Raw genomic sequence first — 14,171 nt, forward strand, 5'->3', positions numbered from 1 at the left:
TCACGATTCGATTCGATTACGAATCGAGGGGCTTCGATTCGATTCTAAATCGATCATCATTTCAATCAATTTTTTCTCCCACCTCTAGTTTTCATACTATCTATCTAATGTGAATGCACTACTTATATACTAATTTTGACGTCTTAGTAGTTTTACGTTAGTATGCGATTTCGAACACAACCATGGACTCAAATGTAACGACACACAGAAGTTAAGTGCTTTAATACCAAAGTGCAAGTGTGCTTATATATTGTAGACGACCATGGGTGTGCTTGTAGAAGAAATTGCACATCGCCCTTAGCCTGATTAGTTAAAGTGCTATATTATATATATTATTGCACATTTAATTCTTTCATAAAAACTCCCAGGCCAGACTCTGTTGTTTCACATTACTATCATGCCTCACAGAAACATAATTTAAACAGGAAAACAATGAAACCAGTGGAATCATGTTACATTGTTGCTTCTTACATCTGTGTTGCAGTCCTCAGTTACTACTTCAAAGTATCTCTTCCAACAGTTCTGTCAGCTAGTGTTAAGTAACAGCTGGTTGAAGAAATGCTTCCTCCTCACTGTTATCCCTTCTCCTTTAGTCTTGCCACGTCTGTATATGATAATCCTGTAATCTGAGAGTTAGTCCTTCATTGCTCCATGAGCCATGTGACATGAATGCTACAAAGGCTACGTCTTATCTGGACACACACTTGTGTAATTTTAATACAGATGAGCACACGTTACAGCCAAAACGCTCTGCAACTGTAACTAGCTGCTGGTTCTGTTTGAGAGCGGTTTTTCAAAGCTCACAGTTGACCGGCTGCTGACGAAGAGTGATTGATTTTAATCTTCTCTAGTATCCTGCCTGTCAGCATTTCTGTCACAGCCTGGGTATTGTCTGATTGTTTATGCACAGGTTACTCAAGGCGCCATCAGGTAATTGGCAAAATGTTGACTATGCATGTGATCCGGTCTCTGTGAGACACACAGGCACTGCTGTGTCATTTAAAGTGGAATTTCAAAAATGTGAAGAACTGAAGATATCAATGTTTGACTCACACAGAGATTAGTTTTGTTTTTTCAAAACTTAGATTGTATAATTCCTGCAATGCACCAACGTTGGTGGCTACTGTATATGTGGTTGGGAATAGCTGCTCTGACGCAGTCGTGACTTTCCGTGTTCTGGTTTGCTGATTGATTTCCAATGCAGCAGCTTCAGGCTGGCACAGTGTGTTTGGATGGTAGTCTCTGCGCTGCCTACGCCAGAGATGGGCAACTTCCACACAGCGGGGGCTATGAAAATGTGTTTGTTTGATCAAAGGGCCACGTGATCAACATTCATGTCAGCATTTAGAAAAAAGACCAATCTGAGCGTTAACACAGGAAAAAACTAAGCGTTTTTTTGAAGTAATTTTTCTGTATTTCTGTTGTCGTTTTTCTTGTTTGTTAGTACTGAGTGTTTGTATAGTAATTTTGTGTGTTTTTCTTGTCTTTTTGTGTACTTTTTTTAAATTTTCTGTAATTTTGTCTGTTATTTTGAGTTATTTTGTGTATTTTTGTCGTTGTGTGTCATTTGGCTTCATTTTATGTGTTACTGTTTTGTGTGTTTTTGGAGTATTTTCTGTTTTTTTTTTTTTCTTGTCTTTTACTGTATTTTCCTGTAATGTTGTAATTCTTTGTATAGTTTTATATATTCTTGCTTTTGTTTTGTGTATTTTTCTGTCATTTTGTACATTTACTTTGGGGGTCACATAGAATTAAATCGATTGGCCGTATGTGGCCCCCCGGCCGCCAGTTTCCTATGTCTGGCCTGCACTCTGAGGCTTTTGTATGCTGCCGTTCACACTGGTTTGAAATGCATTACGAGGCAAAGTACCAAAAGATCCTGGGCTTCATGCTGAAAATGTGGGCCACATGTGGCAGATACAGTAGGTGCCCTTTTCAGTGCATGAATCGAGTCATTAAAGAAGAGCTGTGATAGACGCTGTTGAAATGAATTGTTACTGTGGTGACATGATCATCAAAATGTAACTCTGATCCAACCTAAATCCTAAATCAGCAAAGAAGATTAAACTTCTGTGCACCAAATACCATTCCAGCCCGCCCATTAAACGGATAAAGCTATATTCTGTATGTATATGTTATTTCTGCCAATGGCAGCAATCTGCTGTAAAATGGTTTACCCTTCTTTATTTTGTAATGAAACTGAATTCTTCCCTAAAACCACAACATGTAACGATGACCACATCGAATTTTAGGAAAATAAAAGGCTTCCATTTCATATATGTTGGCAAAAAAAACTTATTGAATTTAATTTCTGTTGTGGTCTCCGTACACACACAGCCCCGTCCAAGGTTGCTTTCGTCACCTTTGGTTTTCTCCTTTGCCCAGCCAGACTTTTTTTTTTTTATCCATATCTGGTTCAAACTAATTTAATCGTATCTGGGGATTTAAACCGGACATTAGTCATCATTGATATCAAACATTTAAACTTGGTCCCAGAGCCATAAAGCACTGAGAGGTGCCAGCTGCAGCAGAAGAATGAATTTCACGCATCTGTTTCCAATACACTGCTGTCCACTTTGTTCTTCTCCAAGGTTAAATTCCTGCGCCGAGTCATGCACATGCTGAGCTATTAGCATCAGGTTAAAGTTATCCTGTAGTGTTTATGAATGAAAACAGCTACCTGTTATTTTTTGACAACAGAAGAAGAATTTAAAGAAATATGATTGACATTGTAAAGGTTGAGATTATTTATTTATTTATTTTTAAAATGGGTAAATTTCACATTGCGTCTTCCTGTTTCGTTGTTTATGCACCGTGGAGTTCAGCTCTCTGACCTCAGTAGCGATTTGTCTTGTGCTTGTAGTTGTTACAGTTAGTGCTAACTGTAGGGATTTCACACCTGTGGTGCGCTAACACACTAACAGAATGGTAAGCTTGTGTGGACCGTTGAAAGGAGAAAACTCACTATAATGGTGAGGTTTTAACTAGGGATGTAACGATTCACTTAACTCCCGATACGATTCGATTCACGAGACTGGGTTCACGATATGATTCTCTCACGATTTATTTTACAAAATGGAACTGTAGACAAATGATGACTGAAAATTAATAATTTATTTTTTTTGGGAAAAAAATTAGAAAATACTGTGCTATTTTCCTTTTATTTTTCATTGTCAAAAGAATCCCTTGATAAACTATTTAAAACAATGGAATTTAACTAAAAATAAATCTTGAATGAAATAAATAAAGGAATAATACAAATGAAGAAGAAGCCTAATAATTTAAATTCTGGTTCTATAGTAAACAATGCAAAACTGCATAATAGTCCTTTTTCTTTTTAAAAGTGCAACTGAAAATGTATTTTGTGCCTTAACAATTGCACTGTATTTACATAAGATATTTGTTTGGACCAGCAGAGGGCACTGGTAACCCAGTGGTCGGTTGGCATGCAGATATTCTTGCAGTGAAGAAGAGATGCTATGCGCTAACAAACAGAGCTAATAGAAAAACGTGACTTTTAGAGATATTCACATAGTATTACAGACATTCTTTCATTGCTAAAGGGGTAAAGAATAATTTATGAACATGTTTAAGAGTAGAAGGCCGCCAGAAAGAGAGTAGTAGCAGATTCCGCCCACCGCCAACACTTCTGGACAAGAGAAGGATAAATATATAAATGTTCAAAAAATGTACTGCGATTCAATTTTCACAGTATCGATGTGAACCTTGATACCTATGAATCGATTTTTAACTGCCTTACGATTAATCGTTACATCCCTAGTTTTAACATATTTAGGAGGATATAAACGTCATGCAAACACCCATGGCTCTGTTACATGCTGAGGACAAATGAGTGAGGGAGTGACTGACTTACTTCACCTTTGCTTGTTTACTCTAATCACAACTACACTGTGCAATTTAGTTTTGTCTGCATCAAAACAATCAACTTTTGTAACTGACAAAGGGTTACAAAGGATTATCCTGTTAGTTTGAAGCGATTTAAAAAGTGCATTGTGAACTCAAAGGTGATCAAATTATCAGGCATGGCAATGCATTGTTCATGGCAATGCACACCCTTAATGCTGATGTAAATATCAACGTCGCTACGTGCCTCGAACATCTCTGTTGATAAAGTTCCTGCTCTAATGCATTACCAAAATAATCAAGGTCAGTGTCCATTTTAGAGCTTCCAAAGGAAAGTAAATGTAGTCTAAAACAGGTAATTGATGAGCTCGTTGATCCTCTGCTACATGTTTGGTAATATGAGCGTCTGTCTCCCTGTGTTTAGCTTACGGTGCTTCTCTCAGCTCCTGCCTTTTGTCTGGCAGGCCTGCCTGACAGCCCTGCAGGTTGTAATGGAGAGGTTTTAGACAGCAGCGCTCTCAGCCTCTCACTCGCTTCACAAACACTGGGATCCTTTTTACAATCTGGACTTACGCCAGGTCACCCACCAAACCGCATGGTGAGGGAAACAAACAAAACCATCCACAGACTCAAACCTCCTTCAGACTAACAGAGAAGTGTTTGTTGGGCTTTGGGATAGGCGGGTTTAATTATTGGACGAGTATAAATGACGGAGTACAAAAGATTCTACTTCGCACTGTAAGCGGCAACCCACAAATGTCACGATGTTTCTTTAGTACAGTGAATAAATGTCACCACAAACCACTTCCTTCTTGTTTTCATGGATCGTTCCGCTGCTATGGCACTGCAGTCAACTTTCACACTGTTGACATTTCAAAGTCTTTTACCTGATTAACAATTCCTGGAAACATATTAATCCTAATATGTTAAGGTTTCATTTTTTCAGACAACTTCTTTCAGGAAATGTACTTTAATCTCCTGATATGTTTTGACTGCCAATTGTTAGTCTTCCTCAGAGGCATCTACTGATTGCTTTGATGTATTCCAACGAGTTGTTGCTTCAGAAAAGCATCAAAGCATCTACCGTAGAGCTTGGCGATATATCAAGATATCAAACTTGAGAGTTCTCTCGGGCTGGCCAATCCCCCTTTCGCCTGATGGTCTCTGGAGTCCCAGGTGTGTTGGAGTGAAAATGTTCCCTCGTCCCCGTTGATGGTAAAGCTCCGCTTCCTGATCTTGATGGCTTCTTTTGATTCAGCTTTTCTATTCGTTTCCGAAACACGTCAGGAGATCAAGTTAAATTTCCTGAAAAAAGTTGTCTGAATAAATTAAACTATAGTTTAGTTAAATTAATAAAAATCAGTAGTTGGAAAAAATAATAGTTTTGAACCATTTATACCATAATTACTAATGGTTTTGACTGAGTCTGAGCACGTGACAGTGGAGTGTGTGTTTGTGTCGGTGCTGTTGAGGGTCACAGAGCTCACCTGGCTATGGGAGGAATGTCCTCCTGTTGCAACAAGCCTCTGTAAGGGTTGGAGCCCTGACCGTCTGACACGCCACACCTCCAGGGCCTGTAACCACAACACGCAGGTCTCACAGGTGACGGATTACACGCCATAGTCTTTCTGACCTCCTCACATGGCTGAGCTGGAACACCCATGCAGGTTTTTTTTTTGTTTTTTTTTTTGTAAATGTCAGTGACCAGCGTTTATTCAAAGTTTACAGGCTAATGGAAAGATGGGCACTCTTTGTGGACTAATATGGTCACAAGGGGATTTCAACCGCTTGTTTCTTTCATGCTTGAAGAGATGGTGAGCTTGATGCCAAGCAGCTGCTGCGTAGGCCTTCGGTAGTCGAGTTGGAAGACTCGAGGATGTGTCAAAATAAATACACTATAGTCAGTGTGTTAGTAAGAGTGAGCTTTACACTGTGTGGCCTATTGGCCCCAGTCATCATGCTTCTAAGACCCCGGGGGAGTGTTGGTGTTATACAGTATCAACAGTATATCACTGCTGTTACTTTCCCTTGACATTGTTTCCAATTATTACCAATTTGTAAGGCATTAAGTAAGAAGATTGTTTAATATTTCTGATAACAGTAGCTGTCTATTTCAATATTTCAAACCATCTTATTAATCATAAATATATGGTTATGTTTTAACTTTTAACTGTTTATACTGCTTTTTTTGGATTTAGGCGCTTTTGTGTGGTTAGTAACAACCTATTTTAAACAAAGACATGTGTAGCCTGAAGAGTGGGATTATTCCCTCTGATTTCTGGTGGTTGGAAACATTTGTTAAAGCGAGGAGGCAGTTAGTGCTTTGTTTAAAAGATGCAGCTGTTACGCAGAAGAAACCCAGATGAACCCTGAAATAAAAGCTCTATCGGCCCTTTTGGTTTCATGTAGGTGGACCACAAAGTTTACTTTGTATATTCTGACGCTCCACAAACTAAAGTTACACAAGAATAGATTATTTCTGTTCTTCTACTGCACGGCCTTAGCTGTGGCAGAATAGTGATCCACAGTTTGAAGACCGAGCTAGACTGCTTTGCTGCACAGCATCAGTCTTAGTCTAAGGGATGTTTTAAGGGGAAGTACCGGTACTGGAAAAGGTCAAGTGAATGTCATCTACAGACATCCAGAAATTCCTGCAGGTCAGCACAGCTACTGTGGTTTATGCTACTTGGCTTCATTGTAGATGGTTACTTACAGGGGCAACTGTAAGGCCCTTTATATCCTGCTGACAGCAGTGTCTTTAAACTCATGTCACTTTCCCACCTCTATAATCTCACAGTGTCTGCTGGATTTTCTGCAGTTTGGCTTTTTCAAGCAGGTTGTTTAACCTAGTTGTATTTTCGTCTTAAAATATTTAGCTTCAGAAACTATGGCTGTGTCCGTACTATGCACTACAAACTTAATGAGTCAGTGTTTACTATATACTATTAGTATGATTAGGAGGGTGTTCCCACTGAAGTATACCTCCAAGTTTCCCAAGATGCATTTTGAAGCTTTGAATCGCCGTTGATTCGCCACCTTTGAAAGTTCTGAAAGCATTTTAAGTGAAAAAGTGACCAAGTAGAAAATCAACATGTGGTCATTTGATCCATAATGTGAAAACACCCTCCATTGTGCTACTGACAAAACTTCCGGTTAACGTCAAAACAAGAGCCCTATTTACAAAATTGTTCAAAAAAACTAATGGAGGATAAGAAAATGTCCCAATATAGTACACATCTGGGTATTTCTTGCGTACTCAATTTTTTCATACTATCTAATGTGAACGCACTACATACTCATTTTTATGTCAAACTTGGTATCGTAGTACGTTGGTATGCGATTTCGAACAGTCAATTACTTTTTATGAATATGAAAAATCCTTGATTTTTGGTGCTACTGCTGGATTGCAGGCCACTTAGTTTATCCTCTACCTGAAAAACATCATTTCTATCGTTTGGCCTTTGCTTTAGACATTTTTCCGTCCTATTTTTCCCCCCATTGTGCACTGACATGCACCATTATATTCACCTGATTTGACACCAGCCTCAAAAAGAGACAGAACCAGAGACTAACCCGAGTCTTGGCTGGAGATGATTGATTAATAAAAAACATATATAATAAATATGGGGCTGATAATATTTTGTGTCCATGTTTTGGAAGCATTGTTTCATTGTTATTGTTATTAAAAGGACAACTCCCATAGTGTCTTGATAAAGACTTCCTGTCAAAATGAAAATTTTTGGGCGGCTTGCTTTTTGTTTCTAACTGGTGAAGCTGAAAGCAGTCATCGACCATCAGAATCACTATACTCTTTGTATTCCATGTCATTTGAACAAATGGCCCGAAAAATGAACAATTCTACCAATGCCAATGTTTTTTTGTTTGATTGGATGAATACTTTTTGAGATATGGCCAATTCAGTGATGTCGATTTTTGTGGGTCCTTAATTTTCTTCCATTTTTAGCTTTCAATATCTCAGGAACTACATCACATAGGAAACTGAAATTTGGTATTGTAATACAGCTTCACCTACTCTCTGAATATATACAAAAAGATCTGCTATATATCCTATCTGGTGGACACGCCAGCCCCTCAAAATTGGAAAAAAGTTATTCAAGGTTTTGGGCTCGAACATGTTTGAGCCTTCAGTAAACAACTTTGCATACACCCCCCTCACTAAATTATTCATAACTCAAAAAGTATTCATCTGATTAAACTAAAAATGTAAAGTGTGCCTATTCAATAATCATGAAACAATTGGTAAAAAATTCAGAAATTTTTAATTCCAAAGTGTGTGGGATGTCCTGAAATTTTGTTGAAATCACATGGAATGACCGAATAGAATAAAATGTGTGTTGCTTTTGAAGTGTGTGGAAAATCATCGCATACCTCTCACTTCACTCATCGTGAACACGCCCCTTTAATTGCGACTCGTCAGATCTTTAGAGGAAAGCCGAGGCTGAATAGGAAGGAAAGGGAGACGAGACAGGCTTGAATAGAGCGATCGAGACAAATCTCGCTCTCCATTTCAAACATCACGCTCTCATGAGAGGGCTTCATTGTGTATATGATGTAATCTGAATCTTTCAGGCTTGTCCTCAGTGATGGAGTGAATCATTGTGTTGGTCCTTCAAACACTGACAATAAAATCAGACCATTGACTGAGAACCAGGTTGTAACAGTAGAAAGCACTGACACTTGTAGATTGTTTTAGTTTTCTCTGTATCCTGTTTAATGTTCGTACTGTAGATCAGTAGTTATCAACCTTGAAGTCAGGATCCCATTTGTGTTCGTGAGACACTGGGAGGGGGTCGCCAGATCCCTTCAAGAAACAATATTTTCTAAACAATTTGAGCCCATTTTTGCCTTATTTTAGCCTATTTTCATCACTTTTTTGCTTTACTTTTGTTCCTGCCACTTCTCCATCAAATTTCAATGCCTTTACTGCAAATTTTTTCCACTTTCAAGACATTTTTGGCACTTATAAACCCTTCTCCCCACTTTTCTCAATGACTGTTGCATATGTTGACCCATTATTGTCACTTTTAACCTCTTTGCACCATATTTTTGCCAGTTTTTCAACATTCATGATTTGTCATACCCATTATTTGCAAGTTTAAACTAATTGTTCCTACTTTTTAAATTACATAACCCATATTTCTGCCACTTTTGAGCCAATATTGACACATTGAACCCTTTTTTCCACATGACTGTTCTTCAATGTTCATGTCTGTGTTCATCAACCACATTCAGCTACATTGGGAGTCCCCGGTTTTTGGCAGCTATATTTTGGGGGTCACGGGCTGAAAAGATTGCAAACCACTGCCAGTTTAAACTTTTCTGTTCAACCTGACTCAGGTTTTCGTTTGTTTGCTCACAGTTCTCTCTGACGGAGGCCAAACTCTGAAGTGGAGGAGCCTCCCACCAACCCATCCTCCCCGAGCCACCGGACCCACTGAAGAGACATGGCTCCCCGGAAGCGTAGTGGCGGTGGCCGCGGTGGTGGCCTCTCCTTCATCTTCTGCTGTTTTAACAGCAACGACCAACCAGAGATCACCTACAGGCTACGGGAGGACTTCGCTCTTCAGTCGGTAGAGCCGGCGCTGCCAATGCCGGGATACGACGAGCTGGACGGCATGTTCTCCGAGTTGGTGGTAAGACGTCTTGGAACTTGGACTATAGTCAAAGTGATTGTGCTGAAAATTAGCTTTTTGTACAATGATGAACAAATTATTTATATTTATCTCATTGGGGAGTGCATTGTCATGAATCTGACGATGCGATTCACGATTTGCATGTCATGATACTATATATACCGATACTAAACAACACGATATGTTGTGATTTCAATGAATACATATTTCACCTTTACAAGTACGTAATGGTATGAAGTACAATGATTTTATTTTTTTAACTTACGAGAACAAGTAAATGGCAACAAACTGTAATTCAAGTACCAATATGAAAAACAAGTGGTATGTTTATCAACCTGTCAAATTACTATTTTCACAAAAGTTTAACTTTTGCTTCTACAACAGATTCTGATTCTGCCATAAATTATAAAAATGCCTTTAACCAATTATCCTAAACCCTTAAAAGCACTTTGAATTAGCCTGACCTCATTATTTTCACTCCGTCTGTAAATTGCTGTCACTTTGTACAAGTTTTACAAAAGCTTTCTATTTCACCCCAGTATGTACTTACACTATCAATGAATAATAGGGACAGGCTGCTTTCCATTTTTCTCTATTGTCACTTCTAATTTGTTGGCCCCTCTTCCTTTGGCCCCCCCCCCCCCCCCCCCCCGCCCATGGTTGCCAGAGTAATCAAAGCATGACATTCTTTCACATCAATAGATCTCATTCAGGAGCTCTTCACATCTCCATGTCGTCCAACTGCTAATTGCTCGTTTTTTGTCTACGACTCTTCATGAAGACATAAATTGAGTAAACTCAGTGTGACGACAAGGAGGATTTTCGTTGCTCTGTTTACCAAAAGAAAACTGCCTCGTGCTTTTTGTTTCACCCAGTATGACGCACCATGTGCGTGTGTGTATAATAGGTAAGCTAACGTTAAGGAATAAACGTCCCCCTTTGCACGGTTATGATGAGTTAACCTTTGAACCAGTAATCTAGTTAGAACTTTGAGCCTTGGAGAAGCGTTTTTTTTTTTTTTTTACTTTTTCAAACACTTTCACTCATTATAAGCTGCAATAGAAAACAACAACTGCTCTTGATAAAGCAATGGGTCTAACTCAGTTTTTCTGAACTTCAATTTAAAATCAAGTTCCTGATGTTTAATTACGAACGCCAACTTTTAAATATACTTACTCTTGTCGGACCGGTTACGGATCGTGTTAATGTGTCTTAGTTTTCCACATTTTAGTCCCAACACTTCCCGACATCACCCTTATTGTGCCTCTATAAAATATGTGCTATAATCCAGATGTTTGTTGCCACATGTCGAGCAGAAAGGCCACGCCTCATCTTTTTTCACAATTACTCACTCCTTTAAATGCCACAATCTGATTTGATTTACTCAACGCCTGTTTACGATGAGAGCAACCAGTAACCTCCTGGAAACAAAACCAGAGCTGGGATGCAAATTTAGTTTCTGGTTAAAACTGGTTTTTGTAGCTATATTCTGGTGATATTTTTTTAATATTAGTTGCAGCTTTTCAAATCTAAATGCTGACAGTTATTTTCTTGAAATCCGAATAGATCTGAGTTATTTTTCAGCTTGATTTACTCTCTTTCTCTTGTTTTTTGACAGGATGAACTCGATCTATCAGAGAAACACAGAGAAGCCATGTTTGCCCTGCCTGCTGAGAAGAAATGGCAAATCTACTGCAGCAAAAAGAAGGTAGAGGATATGTGTTAACCCTCACACGGTGTCGGGCTTCACATTTACACCACAGAGTGGGTTGAACATCTAGAAATACCCTAAATTACCTGATGATGACCTGGCATGTGTCAGAAGATATATAACAAAAATACAAACACATTAAGATGATTGATTACGTTAACAAATGGGTAAATCTAGAGTAAACTAGAATATTTGCATTTCCTAAAGAAAATTCAAGTGAGGATGCAGGTAATGGCCCGGGTCATTTAGCGCTGCATTAGCATTACCATTATTATTGTCTAACATAAGCATTACCTGAGCATTAGCTAACATTAGCATTAGCCTGGCATTGACATTTACTAGCATTAGCCTAGCATTAACCTAGTAATATCATTAGCTATCATTAGCCCAGCATTAGCATTAGCCATCGAACAGCTAAGCATTTTAAAAGTTCAATGGTTGAAATCCGTTGAAGAATGGCTGAACAGCTCCAGTTCAAAGTTGAAGCTGTTAAATCTTAATACGTTGAAATTCCCAATTGAAATGAGTGGGAAAATTGATAAAAGTTACAAATCTCAAAAGTAGAATTTTTGACACGTTTTGATATCTTAATTGTCAAAATCGGTCAAACACTAAAGGAGTTGAAAGGCGCCAAAATTCTGTGACGCGAGAAAAAAACCGATAACGATGGTGAGAAAGCGTCCTCACTTTTAAACAAAGTAAAACTACAAAGTATTTTCATGAAAAACAAAAAGTACAGGGTTGGAGCAAAAATATTTATTAGGCAAGGAAATAATTTCCTTTGCCGAAGCTTTAAAAGTAGAGGTGATGATGGCAGAATGCAAGTACATGACTCTGGATGGACATACTGTTCATGTCTAAAGCTGTGTTTTCTCAACGGTAAGGAATTCCATATGTAAGGGGTTAAACTCTTGGCTGGAAAGTTAATAAGTAGATCCCCTAAAATGACATGCTCTTCCTTTAATGTCGTGGCTTTGATGTTGTTTTTGTCAGCCACAGTGTGACAGTTTAACAGTCCTTTAAGAAACATGTGAAAGGATGTTTCAGACTTTATTATGGGCTACAGCAATAAAAATCTAAGCCTCATTTTCATCATTGCTCTATACGTTTACACAGTTTATCAACTTTATCACCCATCAGAGCCATTAGCATTGATATGGCTGGAAAACAGCCTACGACGTCCATGTAATGTAAGCATGTTCCATTATCTTACATTTAGTACAGAGGGAAAGATAAACATGGCAATGACTCCAGTGAATACATCACTGCAGCAGCACCAACTGATGGCTGTAACTTTAGCCCCCGCTGTAAAAGGGATTTATTGAATTATTCTTGATTTTAACAGCACAGCATTGGGAGTGCTGCATTCAAACGCTCCTTCGTTCTTAAGCAGCTGTTGCATATTGTGGATGTTAAATAGTGATGTATGAGGGAGCAAGCTGAAGACTTTATGTTGATAATACATCAGCGGGGAGTGGATCACTATAGGCGTTTATAGTTTGGCTATCTAATGACATTCCTGTCGGTTTTTGTTATCGTACCTGCTCAGACGCTTTGTCCCGTTTCTGCACAACATGCTTTTATTTCAGTTTCGTTAAAGATAACACACTTGCTTGTTCTTCTTCTTCAAGGCCCAAAATGAAGCCATAACAGCTTTGTGATGGAGTCATGTTTCCTGTTTGATTTATTATTATTTTTTTTTTACCTAAAACGATTACACACACACCTGCTTCTTTTCTCGTGTATGAACTCATCCCCCACACTCCGGAAAACATTACTGCTCGTTCTGGTTCAGATCAGTCCAACAGTACAGCCTAATGAACCCTTGTTTTTGCAGCACACATTCTGATAGCTGAGTATATGTTTTCATTTCTCCACATAACCTTTATGGTTCAGAGGATAACCAGGAGAATTGACTCAACATAATTTACACAAAGAAATTCTTTAAAAGTTAAGGTGTTTATTTTACTGCAGAGGTGGGCAACTTCCACACAGCCGGGGGGCCACGAAAATGTGTTTGTTTGATCGAAGGGCCACATGATAAACATTCATGTCATCATTTAGAATAATGACTAATCTGAGCATTGATAGGAAAGAACAAATAGTTATTATAGTAATTTTGTGTGTTCTTTGTGCATTTCTGTTGTCCTTTTGTGTATTTTTTAAATGTTTTTTAAGTCATATTGTGTATTTGTGTTGTTATTGTGTTTATTTGAGTAATGTTTGAGTATTTCTGTTGTTGTTTTGCTTATTTGTTAGTACTGTGGGTTTGCAGAGTAAGTTTTTGCATTTTTCTTGTCTTTTTGTGTACTTTTCATTTCATTCTCTATAAATGTGTATATTATTTTGAATCATTTTGTGTATTTTTCTTGTTGTTTTGTGTTTTGCTGTTGTCATTTTGTTCCTTTTTGTCGTAGTTTTGTGTGTTTTTGGAGTATTTTCTGTGTTTGTCTAGACTTTTACTGTATTTTCCTACAATGTTGTAATGGTTTGTATTTTCTTTTATGTATTCTTGCTTTTGTTTTCTGTATCTTTCTGTCATTTTATACGTTTACTTTGGAGCCGCATAAAATTAGACCCAGGGCCGTATGTGGCTCCAAGGCCCACACAAAATAACACATACAACAAAAACAAACAGAAACCTTTTTTCTTTTCTATTTTAATGCTCAGATAGCTGTTGTTTTTTTTAAATGCTGACTTAAATGTTGTTGATGTGCCCTTTGGATGCACTAGAAAATTAAAACGTTCCAGTCAGTTTATTTTTCAAATTGAAGTAAGACAAAAGTAAAGGGTAAAGACCCTTTCCCTTTTTACTGTAACAGCCTAAAGTTTCTCTTTTTTTGGTCCTATGTGGGTATTTTTCTATTTAATCAGTCAGTTCCATTTAAAATAGATTGAAGTGGTCAAACTGAGGCTGCAGCATCTTTCTGTTGTGCAAACGT

General features: G+C 38.2%; 1 protein-coding gene across 3 annotated transcripts in view; it reads left to right on the forward strand.

Annotated features, from left to right (window-relative positions):
* The window catches only part of LOC114458114 (disheveled-associated activator of morphogenesis 1-like), a 55,661-nt gene that overhangs the window by 19,441 nt on the left and 22,049 nt on the right, over window positions 1-14,171 (forward strand). For all 3 annotated transcript variants that reach the window (XM_028440372.1, XM_028440375.1, XM_028440374.1), the window contains exons 2-3: window positions 9,245-9,518; window positions 11,137-11,226. In XM_028440372.1, the coding sequence (XP_028296173.1) occupies window positions 9,330-9,518; window positions 11,137-11,226 (279 nt within the window). In that variant the 5' untranslated portion in view covers window positions 9,245-9,329. The remainder of the gene's footprint in view (window positions 1-9,244; window positions 9,519-11,136; window positions 11,227-14,171) is intronic.

The sequence above is a fragment of the Gouania willdenowi genome, chromosome 24 (assembly GCF_900634775.1).
Source record: "Gouania willdenowi chromosome 24, fGouWil2.1, whole genome shotgun sequence".
NCBI lineage: Eukaryota > Metazoa > Chordata > Actinopteri > Blenniiformes > Gobiesocidae > Gouania > Gouania willdenowi.